This window comes from Hoplias malabaricus, chromosome 1, assembly GCF_029633855.1.
Source record: "Hoplias malabaricus isolate fHopMal1 chromosome 1, fHopMal1.hap1, whole genome shotgun sequence".
Lineage (NCBI taxonomy): Eukaryota > Metazoa > Chordata > Actinopteri > Characiformes > Erythrinidae > Hoplias > Hoplias malabaricus.
This window is the reverse complement of record NC_089800.1, coordinates 45,353,284-45,380,940: the sequence shown is the minus strand read 5'-3', so window position 1 is coordinate 45,380,940 and position 27,657 is coordinate 45,353,284. Positions and strand designations below refer to the sequence as shown.

The window sequence follows — 27,657 nt, the reverse complement described above, 5'->3', positions numbered from 1 at the left end:
TTCAGGTCATTTGTTTTGTTTTGCTTTTTTTCAGCCTGCTTCACCGCTTGTCAGACATGTTTGTTCCTTACAGACTCGGTTGACTGTTCTGAGGATTGTAAGAATTATACTGCACAGACTTTTTACAGTTTATAAATAAAACAGAAAGAAATTAAAAAAACAAGGAAGCACTTTGGGCCTGTTTATTTGCTATGGGTAGCAAGAAAAAGCAAAAATGTTTTGTGGGTATTCCACAAAGCAGGATTTCTCAGGAAGCCGGATAAGCCCAGAGTTGAGGAATGTCCAACATGTCCCTTGGCTCTTTTCATATTGGACAAGTTGACTTTGGAATTAGGTTAACTGGCTAACTGAAAAAATGCAACTTTGTGTAATACCAGTTTGGTCTAGTTCAAACCATAAAATAAAAGGTTTATAAAATACCACTGCTATATGTTGATAAGCACTAATTTTCTATTAGAGTAATTACTGTAAGATTACAGGTCAGCAGTTGTTCTTATGAAAATAAATACTCTGAAATCATCACATTATTATAAATGGACTTAAAGGTATTTGACAAAGAAAATGTAAACAAAAACTGGTCTCTGAAATTTGCACGATGTGGTATTATTTTCTTCTATTCCCGAGTGCGGGCTAGTTTAATGGGGCAGAGTTTCCCCTGCTGTAAGAGAGTATTTGGGCGGAACTGTCGTTCCAGGAACAAGGAGGTGGGGGGAGAAGAGCCACAGCATGTTGTTGACTGTGTGAAGTGCAGCCCTTACGCCCTGCAGCCCGGTTAAACGCGGTGTAATTTAGTTTCTCGGCCTGACTGGAGGGTGTGGTCGTGGCGGCTGTGCTGGGGCTGTTTTTCGGTATGTTCGCTCTCTCTTCGCTCGTCGGGGAGTGGACCTCCGGCTCTCCGCCATCTTTACCGCTCACCGGACAGGAGCCGCCGAGCCGCCGCTACAGAATTACACGCACCGGGATCTCTCTCTACACCACGGTTAACACGGATTAACAGAGACAGTCTCCGGTAGAAATTTAATTCAGACGTATCTAGACCCCCCAGAGTGGACGGAGGGATCGGTTCTTCTTGTGGACTAACGTTAAAAACGTCAACGGTTACTTCTGGAGTTGACTGCACTTTACCTTCATCCTAAGTTTCATTTAAGCGATTAAAGGGAGATATTCCGACTCCGCACCCTGGTTGTGGAAAGGGTGAGTAACAAATTTAGACTTTACAGAAGTTGAATTGGCCCAACATCATCCCTGGCTTTCTGTTATTGTTAAAAAAAATCAGAGTTTATGTGCACTGTAACGATTAGTCTTCCATTGACAGTAAGTTAACGTTAGCTGTAACAGTTAGCTAGCTTTAGAACCTAACTAACACCTTATTTGTGAACCTTTTAAGATAAATTGCTTTATCTTAACCTAACCGCTCGAAACACAATACAGGCACTGTTGTTTAACATTAGTTTTTCCGTCTATGGTATTTGTTTAATCATTCACAGTGTTGAAGTTGTGTATGGAGACTGAGGAAACTTCACGTTAGCTGATCGCTAAGATTCCTCTCAAGACAAGACCCTCTCGGTACACAAAAAACAGCTTAACGTGGCTCAGAGCACCAAAATAGTGACAAAGAACATTATCTCTTATCTTACTTGAGCATTCCTTTCTGCCTCATTGATGGACATGTCGACTAAAATAATGGAAAAGGCTATACATTAATATTTATGAAAAATTATAACATTTCAATTCATAATCACCAAGGAACACCAGACCTCTCTCATGGGTACACAACCTACTGCTATTCTTGTTCCAGACCTGTTGTTGTAGGAAACTGAACCATGGTAAGGCTTATAACTGGCTTAGTTTTAGAGAAATTCTTAATGAAAAACTATCATTTATGTTTAGACTTGATTTGGCTTTTCAGCAATAAAAAATACTCATGATGATTACATGTGAGAAGAGACTGAATATTTTGCATTGCTATTTTCAGACATTTAAGCCATGTTGGATTCTTTCCACATTAAGAGCTGTAAGGTGTCTTCAAAACAACTTTGTCTGCCTCATTTTAACTATCATGTACTGTCTTGTCCATTTTCTTCTCATCATTGAGTAAAGTTGAGACATGTCACTCTCTTAGAGCCTTGTGTTTTGTGGTGAGTTGACATTTGTTAGCTGTACATCTCAATAATGTTTGTGCGCTTACATCAAGAGAAGAGTTAGTACCTCAAAGTGCAGTTCTCAGTTTTGGCTCACTTAAATAATGGCGGTCAAAAGTGATACTCTCTTTACTCTTCGAATGATTCATTAATTCAGGCCAGAAGCAGTCAGCTGTTTTCTTAATGTTAGTGGATTCTTATGCTCACACTCACTCTAAAAGGCCTGATCAAACCTGCACCTGGAAGTAGAAGGTAGTTATTCACATAGGAATTAGACATTTACTGGGGTAATTCAAATATTGGAAACTTCACAACTGAATTTGAGTGCATTTACATTCACTTAATAGTCCAATAACTGTACAAAAATATGATTTTTTGTGATCAACACACTTGGTTCACAGGCACTTGGGAGATCAGATAATGGGAACATTTTTTACATGAGTCTGGCAATAATCTGATTTCTGATTTGCAACAGCCTATCGTATCACAGAAAGACCTGACAAAACATCCTGATTTTTTTTTAAAAAAATTTTTATTTATTTATTTATTTATTTTTATTATTATTATTATGTAGACCCACATTATCTGCAATTGTGGATGTTTGTTTCCTATGATCTCTGATATAACTCAGTGCTGCCCATCTCCCAGCTTTCTCTACACTGCTTCTGAGATGGAGGCAAGCTTTTTTTTAAATGAGCGCCTGTCCTCAGATGCAGTGTGTCCTCCTGTTACAGACTGAGAAATCAGATTATTTAGGTAAAATCCAGCTCTCCTAAACTGATTTCTTAATCTGATTTCTTGACATTACTCTTATCTCAGAGTTCGGAATGTGCTGTTTACATGCGAACTGCAGAAATCTGATTAAGGATAAATGTAAATAATGCAAAAGACAGTGCTGTTTCTTTGTAACTTCAGCTAATCAGGCAATAAAATACATGTACATTCACACAATGTTACAAGAAAATGCCTGACATTCCCCTCACTTCTCCCTTAAGTCCCCTTTCAGTTAAGTGGAATTTAGATGTGTAGATTAGAACCTGTTTGTGAGACTGTGCCTCATTTGCAGCAGAGTTTCCCAATTGTGTCGTCTAAAGGAAAGAAAACAAATTCATTTGCTCTATAAGTACTATTAGCTCTTCTCCAAAGTGATCTGATGTGATTGCTTTATCATCAGTATTATTGTAATGGAGAAAGGGCACAGTAATTGTAATCTCGTAAGTCTCTGCTATTATGGCCTACTGGATTTGTTTATGGGTTGGCTTCACAGAAACATGCAAACTGAGGGTGTGTGAAAGGGACTGAATAGTGCCTCTGTTGAAGAGAAACACTGTCCTCTTTTTCCCTTCCATTGTCTTTTTCAGACCTCATTGCTACCACTTCTCCTAGCATCACTTGTATGAAGCCGCCAGGATCTCTTCACACCCACACACAGTTCATATTTGACTTATGAATAGCATCGATGTCTATGAGTGACTGGTGAACATTTGCCTTCAATTCCAGTCCATCATTTGTGACATGGAACCATTATTGTATTTTATTGCCCAATTAGCTGAAGTTACAAAGAAACAGCACTGTCTACTGCATTATGTATGGTAAGCATAATAAACAATTTTAGATATTTAGATAGAAAATTGAATATAAAATTGACATTTTTTAAAATTATGTGGTACTGTTGATTGTATCAACTTAATACAAAACGTTGTTGTCATGCAGTCTTCCATACAAAATGTAATAACAGTTTACCTATAATTTGATTGATTCATAGTCTTAGGGTTTACATCACCATGGAACAGTGGGCAGGGTAAAATATCATTAAAATATGCTATCATATTTGTTACCACCATGAAGTTGTTCTATTCAGAAATTTCTCACAATACTGGGGAAAAAACTTTGTGTTACACTACAATAAAAAGAGTTCATGAAAATATTGCCTTTATTGACCCATAGTTTAAGATTCTCTATTGGGAATCAAAGTAGCTCCTTTCCAGCATTGTATTTACTGGTGTACTCTGGCAGGCAGGATTCAGCATTAACTTTTATCAGCTTGCCCAGTTAGATAAGCAACTGGGATATTCACTGTCCCAAACTCAATTTCTACTGTCTCAAATTAATCATTGTATGTGAAAGTCTTAGTTAATATAAATAAACATGCATAGGCTAATGTATTTAGTTAGATTTTTTTAGATTTTTTAATTCTTATACAATTAGGGCTGTCACGATCATGAAATTTTAACTGACGATTATTTGTCATACAAGTAATTGCGATTAATGATTTAATTATCTGTTTTTTTTGCACTCCCAGGCCTGTATGCTTAATGACAGCATAATAATGTACACACACTATTATGGTAAAAAAAAACGCCAGTTTATTGAACAATTTATTCATAAAGATATGTAAAGATATTTGCCCCTTGTCCTGTCATTAAATTAAAATAGCATGTTTAAAAATGATATTTGCAAATTCTCAAAATAAGCAAAAAATCTAATTAAATGCACTATGTCTTAAACATCAGTTATTCACTGGCTTAGCATATTCTGGGCAAGGAATACTAAGGCTACATTCACACAGCAGGTAAAGAGGCCAGGTCATACGTGACATGGATGTGTTGTTCATGTGACTGTGTGAACAGCACAAATCGTATTGAATCTGACAATTCATATCGGAGTTGGGCCAGTTTCATATGATCCATATCCAACTGTGGAAATTCGACTCTGTCTGAAAGACCAGGTCGGAATTCATGTGATTTTACATCACTCCGGCTGCTGAGAATAATCTCTGGACTACGGTTCAAAGCATTTTTTTTTTCATTTTCATTTGAGGTGTTTAGGAGGTGGAAATGGCAAGGTCAAAGGATTTCCGTTTTGTAAAAGATATTGGGAAACGAAAAACCTGTGAAACTCATGAAACCAGCGTCCTATCTCTCATTTATGAAAAAATAAAACGTGGAAATTTGTATAAAGGTGTTTGTGAGAGCAAATTTGTGCTTTGAGTGAAACAAAAATCAGTTCACGTTTTAATATTCTACTAGTATTACTACTGTGTTTTTAACTTGGAACACATTTGGACAGCGCCTGAAGCATTGTTCTTTGTGTGTGCGGGTCAGTTTAGGAGCGTGGTCTGTTCAGACTGATGTCAGATATAGGTCATATTATATAGACAGTGTGAGCAGCAGAACAAAAAATCTGATTTGGTCATGAAATCAGATTTAGTATACCTTTATCTGTTGTGTGAACGTAGCCTAAGATACTCGTCCGAGAGCGTCCGGAATGGCCAGCTGCTGGGAAGAATCTGTTGATGCTGCTGTCTTCCCAAGTTCAGAGATCTGCGGTGGTGGATCTCAGGTTTGTTGTATTGGCACCTTTTACAGCCACCGTTTAATAGCAAGTTCTGACAAGTTGTGCTACCTTGTCGCAATGTGCCACATACTCTGATGGATAAAGTGTATCCAAAAAAAAATGCTGCAGACAAAAATATAAGCAGGAGATGTACACAGCTTAAATCTCCTTACTCATTAGTCTCACCATTTGTTTAGAAATACACGTAATTTAAATTGTTTGTTGGGATTGAAATAAAATAAAATATGATCGTGGTTAGCTCAAATAATCGTGATTATGTAAGGTTATTAGGTCTGTTTTATTTTTATTTATATATATATATATAATTGCAGTCTCGCTGTGCTTCATAATTGTGGTGACATTTGTCAAATGATAATATCATGGGTTTGTTTTGACTGGACAGGCAGATGGATTTTGTGTTTGCTAAATTTTTTTTTGTTTATTTTTATTGTTTCATGTATTTTTGTATGAGAAGGGGTTATTCAAGTGAATTGAGTTTGGCGTGTTAAGACGATGCCCCCCAGGCCCCACCGCAACATGAACTTGCCCAAATGGGAAAGTCATGTTTCATGCTGCTGTCCGGAAAACACGTTTTATTATCCCAACAATTCTGGCACTCGTTATTGTTTAACACTGTGGGCAAGTAATACAAATACAGTAAGTTTGTTTGGGCAAAACTAAAGTGCGAATGTGTACTGTATTATAGTGTAGATGGTGACAAATTTTTGTTTGAATGTTTCTTATTAGTATTGTTTGAGAACATATGGAAACTATTCGACTGTTACATGTTATGGTTTCAAAATGTATCTTACAATGGAGCATTTTTGTTCAAAAGAATTGTCTGATAATTCAGATACCATTATTTATAAATGACATTACAACAAATATGCAGCAGACCATTGCCCTGTGACTCACCAGAGCAAAATCAAGGCTCTCACACAAACACAGTAGAATCAGGGCAAGGTCTCTATCCATGGGTCGCCGTCCCTTTTTTGGGTGGCTGGGGCAGTGGGGCATGGGTGCCATAATGGGTACCAATTGTCTGGTTTCAGAGCATGGCACTAATGTAACCACATGAAAAAGATGAATATGTTTATCTCATACACAGCTCCTCTCCCTTCTCTGGAAAGAAGCTCAACATCCAGAAGCCCACTACCACTTGGAGGGACGGTGGGGTAAAAGATCTGTTACCCTCTATTAGCCATATTACTATTTTCATCACAGGGTCTAATGGAAAACTGTTGCACGTCAGACTCTTATTAATTTCTTTGTTCTTCTTGTTTAATCTGTGTGAGTCAGTCATTCATTCATTGTCTGTAACCACTTATCCAGTTTAGGGTCGCGGTTGGGTCCAGAGCCCACCCTTATTCACTGGGCTCAAGGCCCATACATAGATTATTATGATCCACGTATGAATAACTATACAGTCTTCAGTAATCACCCATGTTAAGACACTACAGACCCAAGCCATATATACGTTTGTCTCATCATTTTCGCTGTTTACAAGGTAAATAATCTTTCCCTCCACTGTCAGAGTGATTTTTTTTATTGATAATGTTTTATCATCATTGCCTGCCTAAACTATTTCTGTGATTTCGCTTTGATTTGGTTAAATAAATTAGTTCTCCTTTTCTGAAAATGTGAGTGATCTGTGAATAATATTTTCATGTCCAATTCTAAATGTCTTCCTAAACCCTCTGTGGGGCACAGTAGTGTTGGTCATAAAATAAAGTCATTAGTATAAATTTTTGTCTGTTATAAGGTTCACATTTTCCATTTTAAAATTAGTGTACTCTCTGAGTTCAGAATTTTTTTTTTCTTTGTTTTATTATATTTGATGTGCACTATGTAGGAAGTATGGCACTATTTGGGACGCAGCTTGAGCTCCACTCTACTGACTGGCACAGAGACAAACAGAGTTCTGTGATCAAACATGGGTTAGATAAATGGGTGAGGGAACCTTATTTATATTCCTTTTATTTTATCATCTAAATGAGGACCAATAATATTTAAATACTTCAGCTATTTTAAAGTTTTTATTGGAGTAGTGTGTTTGAGTAATTATTTTGTAATGAGTAATACTCAGTGTGGCAGCTACTATACACAGTGACCTCACCTGTAAACCATGGATAGAACTACGTCAGAAGAGTAGAATCCTGTTATCAGTGTCATGGGGTTTGAAGTATTATAACATGTTGCTCATATGAATATTTCCTCTGTGTTTATGCATTTCAATGAATAATTGAAATGTTTAAGATAATTAAAAAATATATTGCCATTGTACAATGAAGTTCTTCTGCTTTTTAACTCATTCATGGCAGACCCATACACACACAGCAGGGTGGGGAGCAGCCACCTCAGCAGTTGGGGGTTAGGTGCCTTGGTTGAGGGCACCTCAGCTCTAGATGTTAAGGGAGGAGACGTTGTTGCTTTCCTGCCCTCACCCTTAATATCCTGCCAGACAAGGGGATAGAACTAGTGATCTTCCCCTTCACTAATATTTAGGCCACAGCTGCCTGAGGAGCAGAAATTACTTGAGCACAACTCTGAGCATGGTGAATGAGTCATAGAAAAATGGCAGTGTTCACTGAGTAGCAGATTAGGTGTCTGTTACAGCCTGCTTTGTGCCCTGTCTAAGTGAAGAGGAAGTAGCTGAACTGAGACCATTCGCATACACAAAGAATTCCTGCCTCCCCCCCACCCCCAAACTTGTTGTCCTGTCCTGCTACATTCCGTGTGCATGTGTAGGATGGCATGCCATGGTCTCATTTTATTTAACAACCTCCACCTACAGTAATTATGTCTGGGTCAAACTACTGCTTTTTCATAAAACCAGAGGACATGCAGTAAATCACAATTGATAAGCCACAGTCTGTCATTGCTGTTTTTTGGTATGTGTCTTGGCTGCTTTTGATCTGTGTGTGTGTGTGTGTGTGTAATGGGGTGTCTTAATAGCTTGAAGAATTCTCTGAGTAACAAAATGGTCTGCGCTGCCTCATATTTCGGTTACCTTGTGGAAAATAATAATAGTTACAACTTTGGGCAGCATGGTCATGCAAGAGGTAGTGGTACTCTTGCACAACTCCAGGGCTCTGGGAGTGTGGGTTCAAACCCTGCCTCAGGTCACTGTTTGTGAGGAGTTTGGTATGTTCTCCCAGAGTCTGTGGGTTTCCTCTGGGTGCTTCGGTTATCTCCCAAAGTCCAAAAACACATGCTGTTAGGTGGATTGTCTACACAAAAGTGTTCATGTGTGAGTAATTGGGTGATGGTGATTCACAGCAATGGACTGGCCCCCTATCCAGGGTGTGATCCATGTCCAGGTAGGTTCCAGACCAACCATGACCCAGAACAGGATGAAGTGGTTACAGAAAATGAACGAATAGTAGAAAGTAGAAACATCTTTTTTCCGGTAGTTTTGTAACACACATGAACACTGAAGCAGACATAAGGGGTAATAGCATGTTTAAATTGAATCAATAATAATAGTTGTTGTAAATCACCTTGGCAGTTAAACTGTAATTAACCTAGGACAAAAGAAAGGGATTTCAAATGTCACACATACTTCACTGTCTGATCTGTGGTGTCTATTAAAATTTAGCCTGATGTCTTTAATGTCTGAGGCTCCTGTGCCTGGTGCCATATGGTACACATGTTGAGATATGGAAGTCTTTATCTACGGCTGTTTGATCAAACTAAAATATAAACCATAACATAGGCAGCATTTGGTAGAACCATAATCTCTGCCTGTCATAAGTACACACAATGCCCCACATCTTAAAAATATATAACAAGTGCAACTTAAAATATGAGGTTTGCAAGTTTGTTTGGTATTGATAAATTACATTATATCAACCTACAAATATAGGAAGCTAATCTGGCTATAGTTTGCATGAATGCAAATGCAGTGATTGAAATTTTAAGTATTTTAAATGTGGACTGTTACCACATAAATCAGTGTATACAGGTCTTGAAATAATAACAATAATAAAAAAATGATATTTTGTTCTATGAATCAGCCTGTCTGGGTGTTTCTTCATTTTTGCCATGTTAGTGTTTGTCACTGAATAAGTCATTTTGAGTGTTGAATATGCACTCTGTTTATAATGAGGGTCTGTTACCTGCTCCTGTCTCTGCTGTGCCGTGTGCATTGGTCTTATTGTATTCAACATGTGAGCCATGTGCTCTGTGATAGTGTTGTGTGTATGCTGTAAGAGAATGGAGCTCAGTGCCAGGGTGTGAGGCAGCTGGTGTGTGGTGGGAGGCATCAGGAGCCTGAGCCAGTCTTGTGACCAACGCATCAGCCCTCAGCTCTCAGCATTGTGTCTGCAGCTGATCATCTGAGCACCACTCAGTGGGGTGGGGGTGAAACAGACCCAAACACAAGCAACAATGCGCTATTTTAGAATGAGGTCATTCCCATATCCTCATATACTTGCATATATTAATGGACACGATTGAATTGGAGATCGGAATAGCCATAGTAGGCAAACTAAATCAAGATGCACACTTGAAGTGGAGTTCACAGAAGTCTGGTGGATTTATTTTTTTATTTTTAATACATTTATTTATTTGTTTTAAATAAATGCATTACAGCCTCTCTAAAACTAGTGTAATAAAATAACCAATTGCTTATAAGTGTACTGATATATGCACTGCCATTGCTGCTACTGTAGTCTTATAATAGCAAATTTCAGCAGTTCCTGTTTATAGGTGTGAGTAGGGTTTTTATTTTTTTTTTCAGCAGCCCAGAAAGTGGCCACAATGCTTAAAAAAAAGCTAAGATCTCTGACTTAGATCAAACAGCTGAAATGTAAAAATTTGTGACATTGCATGTTTGCTTGTTTGAATATTGCTGTTTTTTTACTGTGTCATTTCATAGATACTAAAGCTATTAAAAAAGTTGCATCATAATACAAATCCTCAACTTCTCCAGATTTTCATTCACTTCAGCCACCATTTTAGTACTACAGCATATAAGAGAATCATGAAAGAGACTTGGAACAAAGACTGATACTATGACAGGAATGCTTTGCCCAAAGCTATGTTGTTTAGTTATAGGTTAATTTCCTTTAACTGTCGCCCTGCCAGTCTATTTGTGTCTGCCAGCCAGTCAGTAACATGCACATAGCAGGCAAACCATGTGAGAGAAAGAGCCTTGTGCTGAAAGGAGAGTTTGCCGGCCCTTTGCCCGTCAGCCTGTGGATGCTGTTGCCATGGAAACCGAGGTGTGATTTCTAGCTGAGCTTCATAAGAGTGCTTTGGTTATAAGGGATCTCTATGCTGGGTTCTGCCTGATTGCACTGCCCATTAGGGCTTTGTCATATCATATTGTTTGTAATAATAGCGCTATCATTTTTTAAATTTATTTAAAAATCCATATTGTTATAAGAGTTATTTTGACTTGTTTATGTCATGACATTGTGCAGTTACACATAATATGAAATATGTTCATAAGTGCGTCAGTGGAAAGTGGCTCTGTGGCGGTAGAATTTGTTCCAAAGAGGAGAGCAATTTCATTGGTGCATATAGGTGGTTTGCTTATAAAATGTCAGATGTACAAAAACACAAGGTAATGTGTAAGATATGCAAGAAGCATTTAACAACAAAAGGGGAAACTAATCGGTTTCACCATCTCAAGCAGAAGCATCCAGCTGAGTACAAGAAAAGTCAAAAATTGCTTACAAAAATAGACAAATTTACAAATATTTTTTTAATGTTTCTACTGGATGGTTCAAAACTGTTACAAAGTATTGTTGGAATATTATGTTTTTTTAAATTAAACAAATATTTTACACTGTTTGTCATATTGTCCAGAATATAATTATCACAAAAATACCCTGAAATATTGTGATACTATTTTAGAACCATATCGCTCACCCCTACTGCCCATCCTACCTGTGCAGTGATTAAGACGCTCAGTACAGGGTTACTCTCTTCGGGAGTTTCCTCCAAACAAGTGGTCATATTAATTTGAGTTTTTGTGTATTTGATAATGTTGGGAAGATGAAGGCTATCTAATCTTTTGCTGCAGCTTGCGTTCAAAAATGAGGAAAACTTATTTCCCTTATTCAGATTAACAAGGTAAATTTAAATCTGTTTTCATTGGAAGGCTGGAATGCCTTTCAAAAAGTAAAAAATAAAACAGGAAGTAAGCATTCTTAGTCTTGGAAATCATATCTGCCATGTCATTGGAGGCAAGTACAGACAAATTTGCTTTCAGATGGAATTCTCCCTAATGCATAAAATATTGGCTGGTCTGATATCAAAGCAAGATAATGTAGTCCCACCATAGTTTCTCACAACCTGAAGTAGAATCTAATTTAATGCAGTAAATCTCTGTACCAAACCAGCTGCGTCTTAAAACCTTTTAAAGAGGTGTGTAAAGTGTTGGCGTTGAAGCCATATGACACAGTACCTATGCACTAGCTAATGATGCAATATGTCCCTTATACTGAAACATCCATCCATTATCTGTAACCGCTTATCATCGGGCGCAAGGCGGGAATACACCCTGGAGGGGACGCCAGTCCTTCACAGGGCAACACAGACACACACACATTCACTCACACACTCACACTTTCGAGTCGCCAATCCACCTGCAACGTGTGTTTTTGGACTGTGGGAGGAAACCGGAGCACCCGGAGGAAACCCACGCGGACACGGGGAGAACACACCAACTCCTCACAGACAGTCACCCGGAGCGGGAATCGAACCCACAACCTTCAGCTTCCCCTGGAGCTGTGTGACTGCGACACAACCTGCTGCGCCACCGTGCCGCCCCATACTGAAACATATATAACATAATATAGTCAAGCAGATATCTGTCATTAGCCTGTGATAGGAAAGCAAGATTTAATGTATTATTTTCTGCCCCCAATTCTGTTAGAAACTATTAGCCCAATTCAGCTGCTAAACCACTATCCTTAAGGTATATTAACCAAATTATTCAAACTAGCATATTATTATTAACAGTTCTCTGCATCTCCATAACAAGTAAAACCAACAAACCAGAGAGAATGGGAGAAAATATTTTGCTATTAGCCATCATGCAAGTTTGGATTTGTGTGGCATCACATCATAGTCAGCACTATGAAATGCCCAGCTCCCAAACAGATAATAGGGCAATTAATTGATCTTTTTTGTTGTTGTTGATTGTTTTGGTTATTAAACTGTGTCACGATTTAAAATACTTAAGCATTTTTCAATTTTCATCATCACCACTGTTAACACTCTTTGCATTTGCCAGTATTTTTTTTTCTTCTTCTTTTACCCTCAGGATTGTTCACTGATATTTTGGTTTTGGTAATGTGTTTCTTTACTGGTCACAAGCTCAGTCCTTGGCAATTCAACAATTGCCTGCAGCAAAAGCTGGTGAATACATGCATTTTAACTAGTTACTCAGCTGGTTTAAGAATCCCACTCAACCATCATTCCTCACTAAACTCACTTTTACACATCTTTCTGTGTAATATTATTTAGTAGTATTAATATAGTAATATTTTTGTCAATTACCAACTTGCCTTCAGTCTTTTTTTTTCAAGATGTAATACACTCTGTATGCAATAACCAACAATTTTTTTCTCATTCATGCTGTGTATTTTGTTGTATTTATTGTATTATTATTTTTTTACTTTCTTTTACTGCCGAATGATTTTGTTTTTCATTCAGTTGCATAATAACTGGAACAAAATCTGCATGGTACACACTTTGTTCTTTGTCCATGATCACAATAACAAGGTATCATTCTTAGTAAAGGTGCTAGGATTTTTCTAATTAAAATTACATTGTTGCTGTGGGTGTTTTTTTTATTTATTTGTTTATTTATTTATTAAACAACAATTCTCCTGGATGTCAAGAGAACCTGATAAGCTTTGCCCACAGTGGATTTGTGGGGACCATTAATATAACATTCTTCTGTTCATTAATTGGTAACAAGAATTGTTAGTTATCAACAGTTTATCATGTCTGTAGTATATTTTAGTAGAGAATGCTTTAGTAGAGAGTGATAAATTAATAAAAAAAATGTAATGTATGTTTTGTGTGTTTACATGTTTCTCACCTTTTAACAGTACCAGAACTAGGCATAGTTCAAATTAGAGCCATGTCTATTAAATTAGTTTAAGGGCACCTTTTTACATTTATTACATTTCCTCTGTATGAAAACCAATAGATTGTTGATGGCAAGGATTTTTATTAATGTGTTCTTTATTATTAATGTGTGCATACTGTGACCCAATAAGTGTAGACTGAGCCAATGGTGCTTCACGATGTTGATAATTAAATGATAATTGCAGTTCTTTTGAGTGGTGCTGTGATTAGCAGTGAATCATTCATTTGGGTACATAGTTACAGTGCACTCCACAGTGTTGAAGGCCTGGCTGCAGGCTGTAGGCAGCAGAGTGAGCACTGATGCATGGCTGGCTGTGGCTCAGGCCCTGTGGGAGTGACAGCACAGTTAGTGTTGTGGCTGCAGCTTCTGGGTGTCTCTTCCACACTTCCTCTCTCTCACTCATAGACTCAGCAGGAGAACATGCTGTTCTGCACAACCGGTCAGCTCTGCAGCAATGGCCACTTATCCTTTGTACTGTCAAATTTACTTCAGGCTTAGTCTTAACTTCTTCAGTTCTGCCTTGAGCAGTTTTTTATAGCTGAGTTAACATAGACTCTTATTCCATGAGATCAAAAATTTTAAATGATACTTTGAAATATTTTGTGTTGAAATAAAACTTATTTGTGTGAACCAAACCAATTTGTGTAGTGCATAACTATAGCTCTGTGAATTGAGGACAGTTTTATCACACAAAATATTAAAAACATTTCAGGTTGAATTCTGTTCAGATTTTAAAATTCTTGACCTGAGAGTGAGTCATTACTCCACCTTATTTATTTGTTTATTTATTTGTTTATTTTTAGTTCCCTTGGGTTTTAAATGCCTGCCATCTACAAAAAGCTCATGACAAAGTCACAATGACTCATTTTGTCCCTGTCCTCAGGCAGATCACAAAAACACACTAGTTTGTATTATATTTAATAGCATGTGTGTTGATAAGAGCTTCAGAACCAAAAATTAATTGAGTGCTGATGCAATCAAAAAGTGATTTTGTTTTTGTTTGCTTTAACATTATTTATCATCTCTCTCTTTCTTTGTCTGTCTATAGGTGTTTATCCATATGTGGTCATTGTCCTGCAGATGAACTGTAGCTGGGGGCTGTTGTGTTGCAGACCCAGATAATCAATGCTGGCTGCAGCCCAGGCCCGTCCCCTACCCAGTATGCCCAACTCTGTTCGTGCGGGGAGCCTAAAGGACCCCGAGATCTCTGAACTCTTCTTCAAGGAGGACCCTGAAAAGCTATTCACTGATCTGCGGGAGATCGGCCATGGCAGTTTTGGTGCAGTCTACTTTGTAAGTGGCAATGTACAGTTCAGAAACAGATCAGCCTATACAGTATCACCGCCTCCTGTTTTCTGTGTCACTATCCATTCTGTCAGCTCTACTGACTATACAGGTTCAGTTCTACAACTGTAGACTGGAGTCCATCTTTTCCTCTGCATACTTTGCTTGCCCCCTTTCACACTGTTCTTCAATGAACAGGATTCCCACAGTATGCTTTGGTGGTGGATCGCTCTCAGTGCTGCAGTGGTACTGACATGGGGGTGGTGTGTTGCACTGGTAGGAGTGGATCAAACACAGCAGTGCTGCTCTAGTTTTAAAACTGTGTCCACTCACTGGATCCTGGGTGATTTGATCATAAGTGGTCAGTACAAAGTACACATGTGAACAGGGTACAATGCATCTCAAGGATGTATTGTAATCCAGTCACTCAAACCACAGTTGGAGGTAGTCAGAGACACATGACACGTACCATTATTTCTGTAGTGTTAAAGGCCAAACTACGAAGTCTCAAACACTATTGTATGTGAGAGTGAGTGAGAGAGAGAAGACGTTACCCACAGGATGCCTTTGACCACATGTTTTTTTGGTTGTTGTATTATTCTTAGTGCCACTGAGGGCTTTAAAAACACCAGCAGCACTGCTGTGTCTGATGCACTTGCACCACCACCACCACCACATCAGTGTTACTGCAGTGCTGAGAATGATCCACCACGTAAATAATACCTGCTCTCTGGTGGTCCTGATTAGTGAATAACAGGTTGAAAATGGGTAAAGTATACAGAGCAACAGGTGAACTCTAGTCTGTAATTGTAGAACAACTAAGTGCTCCTGTATGGTTAGTGTAGCTGAGAGAATGAAAAGTAAGTTTAGAAACATATAGATGGTGATATTGTAATGGCTGATCTGTGAATGTGCGTGTGTATTTTTGTTTTACAATTGCTCATAATACATAATTTGATTTATGTAAAAATGCTTGTTGAAGATGACAAGAAAATCATGTATTCTGCCCATTTTTTCTACTCATAGGCACGAGATGTGCGCACCTCAGAAGTGGTGGCCATCAAGAAAATGTCTTACAGTGGGAAACAAACCAATGAGGTGGGTGTTTAAAAATTAGTGTTATTCCATATCTTCGTGTGATTATTTTTTAGACAAAAGCTGAAAAGAGCACCTTGACATTTACATAGTCATCAGCAGTGCCTGTTTTTGTAAGTAGGACGTGTAGCATTTTAAATGAAGATTTCTTTTAGGCTCTGAGCAAAATGACTAGTTTATATATTTTTAACCCCTTGTAAAACATATGATAAACAATACCTAGCTGTTTTAATGTGTTATATTAATATATTAAGCTTTAGTAAGTACTATTGTTTTAGAGGTTTGGATTTTATTATTGTACTGTTCTAGATATAGGCAGCTTATTTTCTCTCTGTATTTTCTTTCCGTCACAGAAATGGCAAGACATAATCAAGGAGGTGAAATTTCTACGAAGGATTCAGCATCCAAACAGCATTGAATATAAAGGATGCTACCTGCGAGAGCACACAGCTTGGGTCAGTGGCCACTTCTTGCTGGGATTCCTACATGCCTTTAAAAATGCCTTTGAAAAATGTCTCTTATTTAACTCATTTAATTTGCAATGCATTTTAATGACATTTATGGTAGGTAGTTAAAAATGAGTGCTCCAGATTAAGTCTGATCGATTTTTTTAGACATGTAATATTTTGCCATATTTGTCTCCTCTCTTTGTTTAGCTGGTTATGGAGTATTGTCTAGGCTCAGCTTCAGATGTCCTGGAGGGTAAGCCTTAATGTTTTTTTCCTAGTCAGTGTGCTGATCACTGCAAAGACATATTAAGTGCATACAGAGCTCATGGTAACAGAGATGGACTGAATTTATTAGGTGTTATTTTGTGCTCAAATTATATGGTTGATTTAAAGAATGTTATCATCTTAGAGTCCATTTAATTTATTTCCTTTTCTATAGTACACAAAAAGCCTCTACAAGAAATGGAGATAGCAGCCATTACCCATGGTGCTTTACAAGGACTGGCATATCTTCACTCCCACAACATGATTCACAGGTGAGGCTGAGTGCTTTAAGTGTGTACCATTTGCTGGATTCTAGGAATGGATTGGGAACACTATGTATGTGTCTGTGAATCTCATTATATTTTACATGCACAGTGTCTTTGTATTTGTCATAACACCCACGCTTTTTGAACTGTTGTAAATGATGGCTGTTGTATGTTACTCAGTTTGTATGCTTGTTTTCTGGGTAAGCTTATGAGGTAAAACTGGTCTAGTACTGGTACACTACTAAAGACGTTGTGCTCAGAAAGTTTACAGATAATAAAGCACTGTGCCCAACCAGTACACGAGTATTCAGTCAGTAAAGCATTTTCTGTTTTGTACATGCAGGTAAAATATATGCCAAGTGCTTTCTGTGCTGTAAATATTGTCTTTTTCATTATTTTAGAGACATCAAGGCTGGGAATATCTTGCTGACCGAGCCTGGTCAGGTGAAATTAGCTGACTTTGGGTCTGCTTCTATTGTTTCTCCAGCCAACTCTTTTGTGGGAACTCCATACTGGTGAGTGCCATTAGCAAAGCAGCTCATTCTTTATATATTCAGCCTATCCCAAACAATTCTTCTCTATGCACTCTGAACTCAGTATATTGTGGGCAATGTTTTACAAAGTTTCTGAGACCTTCAGCTATTGTCGTTTTGGAGAGAACATTATAGACAAAAATGTGATACTCAAAGCTGTGTGTGTGTATAAAACAATAAAACTACTGAAACAGGTACATATTACACTTTCAGGACGTTGATGTTGGGTGATTTCAGAGCTCTATATGGGCCAGTCAAGTTCTTCCACACCAAACACAGTCAACCATGCCTTAGTGGACCTTGCTTTGTGCACTGGGACACAGTCATGTTGGATCAGAAAATTGCCTGTCCAAGCTGTTCCAACAAAGTTGTCAGTGTTTCTTCACCAGTCACAAGTTAGAGTTCTGTATCATGTTGCAAGTACTGGGGTCATTTATTTCAACTGCTCTTAATAAATGGGCAAAGTTGGAAGTGTACAGTTGTTCAAACTGTCCATGTATACTGAAGCATTACGAGTATACGGGAGCTAAGAGGCTTTAGGCCAAACCTTGAAAAAATATTCATATAGAATTATCCCTCCTCCACTAAACTGTACAGATGGCACAATGCCGTCAGGCAGGTAATATTCTTCTAGCATTTGCCAAACCCATCAGACCATCAGATAGAGAACATGATATGTCAATCCACAAAACATGTTTCCACTGCTTCAGAGTCCAGTGCCAGCATGCTTTCACCACTCCATCCAACACTTGACATTGTGCTAGGTGATGTAAAACTTGTATGCGGCTGCTTGGCAACAGAAACCCATACTATGAAGCTCCTGCACAGTTTTTTTCTTGTACTGTTCTTAATACCAAAAGAGGTTTGGAAATGTGCATTTAATATTCTGTTTAATGTGCATTTAATGTTTTCTGTATTAGGATGGCCCCAGAGGTGATCTTGGCCATGGATGAAGGGCAGTATGATGGTAAAGTTGACATCTGGTCCTTGGGTATAACTTGCATTGAATTAGGTGAGTTTACTCTGGCGTTCACTTTGTTTTTGTTTTTTGAGGAATTTCTGGGGTGTTTTTTTTGTGTGTGAGAATTTGTCTGCTTTCTCTAACTTTGGCAGTTTAAACTTTATGTACCTATTTTTTCTGCAGCGGAGAGAAAACCTCCACTTTTCAACATGAATGCAATGAGTGCCTTATACCATATAGCACAAAACGAGAGCCCAACACTGCAGTCAAGCGAATGGTGAGTGCAGTGAATATTGATTTTCTCTGGTTCAAACTGAGTGTCTGTATTCCTTGTCGATGCATTATTTAGTTGGGTCTTCAATTCTGTGTTGAATTAATGTGTCAGTTGTTTAAAAATCACTATCTCTTCTCCCTTCAGGACAGATTACTTCAGAAACTTTGTGGACTCCTGCCTACAAAAACTGCCCCAGGACAGACCCACCTCTGAGGAACTGTTGCAGGTAAGCAAACTGAAAGATATGAGATTCTGAGACCACTGGAGCTCATTACATATATCATGTTCTTGTATTTGGCTTAAAGCTAAATTCTTAAAAACAGTCATATTACATAAATGTAATGGTTAAAATATGTAAAATAATAATAATAAATCCAAATAAATACCTCTCTAGCATGTTCACAGTTGTAATAATTACACAGCATATTTTTGTGTAAATTTAAAATATTATACTGTATAATAAATAGGAATTTAGACAGGTTATGTTACATCTGTTGCTATGTTTACATATTTTCTAAGTAATGTGTGTCAATTTAAAAATATTATACTGTAGAATATTTATATTTATTTATAAATATATATTTATACTTAAAACACTTTATACTTGTTACGCTCACTGTGTAATGATTCACTTTTTTTTCAAAATATGTTTTGTTCTAATTAATTGCTTTTTTTAATATATATTTTTCTATTTTCTTACAGCATGCATTTGTGGTGCGTGATAGGGCTGAGTCTGTGCTGATGGATCTCATTCAGCGCACCAAAGATGCTGTGAGAGAGCTGGACAATCTGCAGTACCGCAAAATGAAGAAGATTCTCTACCCAAAGGCACAAAATGGGCCTGCTGCTGAACCACAAGAAGAGGAAGAGGTTTGTGAGGTGATTACGTTATACTCTTTATTTTTTATACTGTTTATAAAATGTCAAGCAATTTTAGTGACTTGAAACAAAATGATATCTTAGTAAATTTTGCTCCTGTGTATGGGTTTTTTTTTGTTTTGGTTTGGGTTTTTTTTCCCCCGCCTCCCCCCTTCTCTCTAAGTCAGGAGACACAACCATATTTTTAATTCTTGATATAATGTTTCTTATTTGATGGTAGCCCATTAATCTTATTAGAGCTTACAGTTCAAGTTAGCATGACTCTCTTTTTGAACAGCTGTCCATCCCGGTGTTTGTTTAAATTAAGTTGAAGTAAGAATAAGTAAGAATGTTTCTAATTCTTTTACCAAATTTAATACCAAATTATTATTCATTTCCAGTTCCAAATGTTAAAAAGTTAGAGTTCTATATCATGATGCAAGTACTTAGGTCATTTATTTCAACTGATCTTTATAAATGGACATACATATAGGATGCATACAATAGCAGTATAATTTTTATAGTCAGAATGTCCACAATATAACTGACACATTTTGCTGCATTACATATCCTTGATCCATGTTTGGTGTTTCATGCAACTTGGGACCATCAAATTAATTTGTAAAAGCTTCATATAAGCAGTCTCACTGTGTAAAATTGATTTTAAGCTCTTAAGCTTAAGATTGATTTAAGGCAGTGTTTGACCATTGGGGTGTGAGACCTCACCTGTTTTACATAAGTTTGTGGAAACATTTAATTTATAAACCTATATGAAACATGTTGTGTTACCTTGCTTATATTGGTTCATCGTTACAGCATCAACCCCCTCCCCATTTTCAGGTTGTTTTTTGTAGTAGATGATTGATGGAACTGTCTCAGAAATATGGACCATGTTATATGAATAATGCATAAACTGTTGAAATTGAAGCTGTTTGTGTTTAGAAATGTAAATTTTTGGTTTGTTTCAGAAATTTTATGTAAAGTAATATATTTTTTTTCTTAGTAAAAGAAAACCACTTTCTCCTGATTCATAATAGACAGATGAGACCCAGCTCAAGTACTATGCTACTTACTGTTTATAGCAACCGTTTACACAGCCTCTCTCTGGCCCCCCGATTTTAATTGCTGTAAATTTGTTTGTTACTTTAGGAGCCAGAGCAAAGCACTGGGCGAACAGGCACAGTGAACAGCGTTGGCAGCAGCCAGTCCATTCCCAGCATGTCTATCAGTGCCAGCTCCCAGAGCAGCTCAGTCAACAGCTTACCTGACGCCACTGAGGACAACAAGAGTGAACTGGACTTAATCGAGGGAGACCACACAGTTATGTCTAACAGCTCCGTCATTCACCTCAAACCGGTGGGTACATGGACACTGAAGATTTATATTAAGTAAAAAATGAAATGAGTGAATGTATGTTATGTTTTAAGCAGTTTCAAAATAAATTTATACAATAAATATTTTGAGTAATATTATAATTCATCATTACCAAATACATTTTAATAATATACATGATATAAGTTATGTGTAAATAGATTTCCAGGATGAGCTGATGGGCTTTTCTCCTGACATGAATACTAGTTTTATAGAATTAATTTTGTTTTGTAATAATTAATCAATTTTACTTGGCAAGAGACAGGACAGGCTGCCAAATGTTCAACTCTTCTGTAAAGTACATCCATTTATTGTATAATATGCATCAATTTATAGTCCAAATTTATGTACATCCTCAGTGTGTTGTTAGGTGTATCTGAACAATGGCATGGAGGAAATTCATTTATTTATTTATTTGGTAGATTTTGTTTACAATAATGACCACTATATAAGTCTCAATTTTAGTCATTACATAATGCAGAGGTGTGGTGAAGTGCAATTTTATTTAATCATATTTAAATTGATTTAACCTGAATATGTGGTAGCGTTATTTGCTTGTTGTCTCATTGCAGGAGGAGGAGGAGAAGGAAGAGGAGAGTTATCAGGAAGACTCTGAGCCTACAAGCCAGCCACCTGAGGCAGAGTCTCCACCTGCACATACGCCTCGCCGTCAATACCGCAACAGAGAGCACTTTGCCACACTGCGCACAGCCTCACTGGTGAGCATTCTTTCATTATGGCATTCATGGTGGCTTTGTGGTTGGCAATTTTTTATGCATAATAATGATTGTAGGATAAAATAAGCTGTGTTCGTGGCCCAGGTCACGCGTCAGATCCAGGAGCACGAGCAGGATTCTGAACTGCGAGAACAGATGTCTGGTTACAAACGCATGAGGCGGCAGCACCAGAAGCAGCTGTTGGCTCTGGAGAACAAGCTAAAGGCAGAGATGGATGAACACAGGCTCAAACTGGACAAGGAGCTGGAAAGCCAAAGAAGCAGCTTCACTACTGAGATGGACAAACTCATTAAGAAGCACCAGGCAGCCATGGATAAGGATGTAATAGCATCTGCTATTTTTTGTTTAATTTTATTAATTATTTTATTAGTTATCTTTCCATCAGTCATTTCCTGTAATTCATTTCATTGTCAAAGTTTGTTGACAATTATTGGCAATTTTCCCATTTTAGGCCAAGACCTTTGCCAATGATGAGAAGAAATTCCAGCAGCATATCCAGAGCCAGCAGAAGAAAGAGCTCAGCAGTTTTCAGGAGTCACAGAAACGGGAGTATAAACTACGCAAGGAGCAGCTCAAAGAGGTTAGAAAAAAACAACACTAGAATTATTTTTTAAAGCAAAAATAGGGAACTGAGTTCCAAATGGTCGTTCTGGGTTGCTGTACATTGGCGTGCATGAAGTGGTGTTATCTCAAGGGATGTCTTGGTATTGCCCACACCTGTATAAGTTGTGAGGTGTTATCTTCTGAGTGAGGTTGAACACTGACCAGCGCACTCATGGCAAGGTGATGTGATTTATTTGCGTTCAAACGAGGCATGATGGTGGCTGACATATAGGTGGGATATTTCCATTTCTGAAGTTGTGCAGGCATTTAACATTCCTTAAATCCCAGTGTCATCTCTGTAACAGAAATATGTCGTAGAACGCATTACAACCTACGGTGTACAGCACAGTGACTGTCCATGACTGCTTAATGATTATGACCGGGAGCGTCTAACTAAAATAGGTTGTGCGATTAGACAAGTGACTTTGGCAGAAATCACATCCACATTCAATGCAGCAGGCCCCACATACACCTACTCCTTGTGATATAGGAACAGAAGACCCAGTAGAGTGTCACTGTGTCCACATAACTGGACATGGTGCATTACGTGTGCTCATGAAGTTGCTACCTTGACCCCAGAGGACTGGCAACTGGTGGCATGTCAAGGTCATGTACCAGTAGTTTTGGACTGAAGGTAGGGTTTGTGTGTGGTGCAGACGACATGAAACCATTGAACTTAGCTGTCAACAACCCAGTAAACATTTAGCTGTTGATTCAACATGGACGTCTACTGACGTTTAAAATATGTCCTTGATGGACAGACTACTTTTAGACCTACTTTATTTCCAGGAACGTTCCTTGTTTACTGGGAAGGCACAACAGGATAATGGTGGTTCCATATTGGTGTGTGGTGTGTTTTCGTGACATAGATTGGGCCCATTTGTTCACATAAACAAATCATTTGCTGGTTCCTGCTACATTTCGTTCCTTGGTGACCATTTGCAGCCCTTTATGGCCTGCATGTATCCCCGCAATCATGGGAACGCTACTTCATAATTAATTCATCTACTGCTTTCCCATGACTTTTGGCATGGCAATGTATATTGGAAATATTCTTTAAAAAATGGATGTTGAATGTTCTTGAATTAACAAATCCATTCTGAAGAAGCTCATTTTGTTTGTCTATAAATAAATGCACTTATTTTGAAGAGGAAAGTCTATATTTAGGATCAAATTTGAGCAAATTTAATTGTACTTAATATCGTGATTGATCGTGATCAACAACTGTTAATTGTTAATCACGATACTTTTTTTTTTTTTTTATCATTTAACCCTAGTTTTTATGCATATTTATACATTGAACTGCTACACTTCTCTTTTTGCTACACTTTTGCAGGAGCTAAGTGAGAATCAGTCTACACCAAAGAAGGAAAAGCAAGAATGGCTGTCAAAGCAGAAAGAAAATATCCAGCACTTCCAGGCTGAGGAGGAGGCTAACCTTCTACGCAGGCAGCGGCAATATCTGGAACTGGAGTGCCGCAGATTCAAGCGGCGCATTCTTATTGCCCGCCACAATGTGGAGCAAGACCTAGTAAGAGAGGTAAGATGAATTCAGTCAATACTAATATACACTTTATTTAGCCATCTGTTAAGTTTGAGCCATCTGGTAATTGGAGCAAGGACAACAAGAAAAGGCACATTTAGTTTTGTTTCTTTTTTTCACGCACTTTATCCCAGACATGTTATTAGTTGTGTAGAAGTTAAAGTTTTAAGCAAAATCACCTAAAACCTGTATCATTTGGCTCATGTTGATTCGTTTGTGCATTTTGTAGGAGCTAAATAAGCGTCAAACTCAGAAGGACCTTGAGCATGCCATGTTGCTGCGACACCATGAGTCCATGCAAGAGCTGGAGTTCAGGCACCTGAACAACATCCAGAAGATGAGGGCAGAACTCATTCGTTTACAGCACCAAACAGAGCTCAACAACCAGATGGAGTACAACAAGCGCAGGGAGAGAGAGTTGCGCCGCAAGCATGTCATGGAGGTCCGCCAGCAGCCCAAAAGCCTCAAGGTAATCGAGTAGGATTCAGTAAGATATTTTGAGGAGATTTTTATAAATCTTAACATGTGGGACAGGGTCTATCACAGATTCCTTGTTTGTTTCAGTTACTTAGAAAAGATGTACACATAACAACAGATGTAACATAACCTGTCTAAATTCCTATTTCATCATTGGTACTGTTAAATGGTCATATCTTGGACTACTTGTCTTAGATTAGCTTTAGTTCATTTGGTGTCCATATAAAAGTATTTTTCCTGTGTCACTGGCCCTGTTACGTAGTAAATACATACCCAGTCATTGCTTTCTCCTCAGTCCAAAGAGCTCCAGATCAAGAAGCAATTCCAAGATACTTGTAAGATTCAAACACGGCAGTACAAGGCTCTGAGGAATCACTTACTTGAGAACACACCCAAGTCAGAACACAAGACACTGCTGAAGAGGCTGAAGGAGGAGCAAACACGAAAGCTGGCCATTCTTGCTGAGCAGTATGACCACTCCATCAATGATATGCTCTCTACACAGGCTGTGAGTTACACACAGATACTGACAGACAATCTGTGATCTTGTGATATTGTGATCATTGCAATCAAATTTAAATATTCCCTCTCTCTCTCACACAGTTGCGGTTGGATGAGGCACAGGAGGCTGAGTGTCAGGTGTTGAGGATGCAGCTGCAGCAGGAGCTAGAGCTGCTCAATGCGTATCAGAGTAAGATTAAAATGCAGACAGAGGCACAACAGGACCGTGAGAGAAAGGAGTTGGAGCAGAGAGTGTCCCTACGTCGAGCCCTGCTAGAACAGAAGGTCTGTCTTGTTTCTCTATTTCGCGCTCTCTTTCGTAGGGGGGTTGCATGCTTTGAAGTACAGTACAATCACTAGTTTAGAAGTTTACAGCTTTGCATGTGGTAAATGTTATTTAAGAGTTTTTATCCCCTCATGTAGCAGCTTTAAAGCAAGATATCTTTGCATGTTTGCCAGTTTTTAGGGTCCCCACTTTAAAAATTGCATGACTTTACACACAGTGCAACTGGTTACTTTGCAAATCAGTGTCCTTGTCCTGTCCCAAGGCATTTTCTTCTGAGTCTGATATATGCAGTGGTAAAAGCAACAGTACCAGTCTCAAAAGAAGGAAGGGAGTAGAATTCACAAGTGGCAGTGCAGGTATCCAGAAGCTCATTCTAGCCAAGGGATGTGATTTGACATGTTTTCGCCATGTTTTTGCTGATACACACGACATCCTTTCAACCCCACAAAATCTTGTGGTGCAGACCCTAACTGTAGATTATGTACAGAGGTTGACACGTTGTAGCATATTTTATCAGCTTGTAAGGTTAATTTGTCTCAGGGTTGGTATACATGGAGACAGTCGGTTGCTTAGTGTTTTACATGTTTGTTGGACAGCAAACACCTAGAGGTTAATGCATTGCCATATGGTTGTAGTAATAAAGTGGTTAGGTTTGTGCTTGAGGGGGAACATATCTGAGAGCGTGCCTCGGCTGTAAATATTGGTAGAAGGGGTGAAGCTCAAGATTAAAGATTGCTGGCAGACTCTGCAGGTCCCAGAATGCATTATATTATATCAGTATTAAATACACTAGTATTTAGTCACTAGTCGTGGCTAGACATGGAGGTTTACTCTTAAATTAAACAGTTTATTTCATATAGTTAACTGCTGTATTTGAGGATGAACTATATAAATCATTCGTAATGAAAAAGCTGAAGTACATAGACATGGCAGCTGAGGTGATGGAGTAGGAGGGTGGCAGGCACATATAAGACAGGGGGAAATCTGTGTTATGGGATTTTTAGCCAAGTCTGCCACATCCCTGCTTGTGCAGTTTGACATTAGAAGCTAAAAATTAAAGGCAGCTGTGAAGGAGTTATCAGAAACAGATGAACGGTCTTGTCAGTGGTTGTGGATAAGGAAAGCACTATTTGGGGAAATGTATTGTAGACCTGGAGTGGCAGAGGTGTGCTATAGGTATATGGCGGTTAGGGCAGTTGAGTGGGGTGCTGCGTGTTATTGTGATTGATGGTGGTGTATCACATAAAACTCACATAGACCCGGTGGCACTGGGCATGCATTAATGGTACCAGTGGGGCTAGGCATAGCTGTAGCCACCAGGCAGGCCAGTGTGGATTTATGGCTGTTGATGGTTAAGGGTATGGTAGGGTTGTAAATGGATGCCATACTTCACTGTTGAGCTTTCCAGAGATGTTGTGGGCTTAATTGAGCAAAACAACCTTAGTGGTTAAATGTAGGATTTAAACAATGGGTGAAATTTTGTAGCTGCAGGTAGGAAGATAGTGGGGTGGGCTCTATATGAAGCTCTAATTGATTGACACAGAATACATCATATCCTGTGTATGATAACAGTTTATATATATAAATATTTATATTTATCGTTTTTAATTGAACGTGTGTGTGCGTGTGCGTGTGTGTGTGTGTGTGTGTGTGTGTGTGTGTGTGTGTGAGTGTGAGATATGCTTAGTAATGCCTTAACCGGAAGACATTTTGCAGTATAATCTGACTGGAATATCTTCTCTTCTGCATTGTACAGATTGAGGAAGAAATGCTGTCTCTGCAAAATGATCGCTCAGAGCGTATCCGGAGCTTGCTTGAGCGCCAGGCACGAGAGATCGAGGCCTTTGACTCAGAGAGCATGCGTCTGGGCTTTAGCAACATGGTATTGGCCAACATTTCCCCTGAGGGCCTGAGCCACAGTTTCCCCGGTGCACCAGCTAGCTGGGCACCACAGCAGGCCCAGGGCTATTCAGCCACTTCACAGGGTACCCACTGGGGCAGCAGCTCAAGCCACCATTACCACTCCAGTCAGGGAGGAGCACCTGGCCAGCAAGGCTGGGGCCCAGCTGTCCCAGGAGTGGGGCCTTCCCAGTGGAATCACATGTCTGCAGGACCCCTGGAGGCAATGCCAAAGAGCAGTGGGAGCTTTGGCATGAGGAACAGCCCTCAAGCTCTGAGGAGGACCACCTCAGGGGGGCACAGCGAGCAGAGCATGAGCAGGAGCACCAGCATCACCTCTCAGATATCCAACGGCTCCCACTTGTCCTACACATAGATACCAGAGTCCCAGTGCCAGCCCCACTCATAAAATTATGTACAGGTCAGGAGACAACAAGGGAGAAAACATCGGCCAAACTACAGTGCCCTAAACCACTTGTCCCTCCCCTTCTTCCCATCTCCTCCTTTCTCTCTATCCCATGCAGCCATTTATGTGAGGTACATTTCTCAGGTCAATAGGTATTCTACTCCTGCATGATGACCTACCTGCAGGGCTGGAGTACATCTGTGTCTGTAACTCTGCTCAGCTCAAGCTGTCTTTGCAATTCATATATTATTCAATAACAATAA

At 38.8% G+C, this 27,657-nt stretch overlaps 1 protein-coding gene across 4 annotated transcripts; it reads left to right on the top strand.

The window, feature by feature from the left end:
- Nucleotides 1-697: 697 nt before the first annotated feature.
- Nucleotides 698-27,657, top strand: taok1a (TAO kinase 1a). 4 transcript variants are annotated; one of them, XM_066664246.1, is made up of 20 exons: nucleotides 698-1,194; nucleotides 14,636-14,880; nucleotides 15,898-15,969; nucleotides 16,320-16,421; nucleotides 16,623-16,668; nucleotides 16,855-16,951; nucleotides 17,347-17,460; nucleotides 18,399-18,490; nucleotides 18,623-18,716; nucleotides 18,858-18,939; nucleotides 19,416-19,583; nucleotides 20,721-20,927; nucleotides 21,515-21,661; nucleotides 21,764-22,000; nucleotides 22,131-22,259; nucleotides 23,619-23,822; nucleotides 24,055-24,294; nucleotides 24,598-24,810; nucleotides 24,906-25,088; nucleotides 26,846-27,657. In XM_066664246.1, exons 2-20 carry the CDS (start codon nucleotides 14,713-14,715, stop codon nucleotides 27,362-27,364), a joined length of 3,114 nt encoding a protein of 1,037 aa, XP_066520343.1. In that variant the 5' UTR covers nucleotides 698-1,194; nucleotides 14,636-14,712; the 3' UTR covers nucleotides 27,365-27,657. The 4 variants fall into 4 exon arrangements, with proteins under 4 accessions (XP_066520343.1, XP_066520334.1, XP_066520317.1 ...); XM_066664237.1 differs by having other exon boundaries at nucleotides 19,416-19,592; nucleotides 21,518-21,661; XM_066664220.1 differs by having other exon boundaries at nucleotides 19,416-19,592.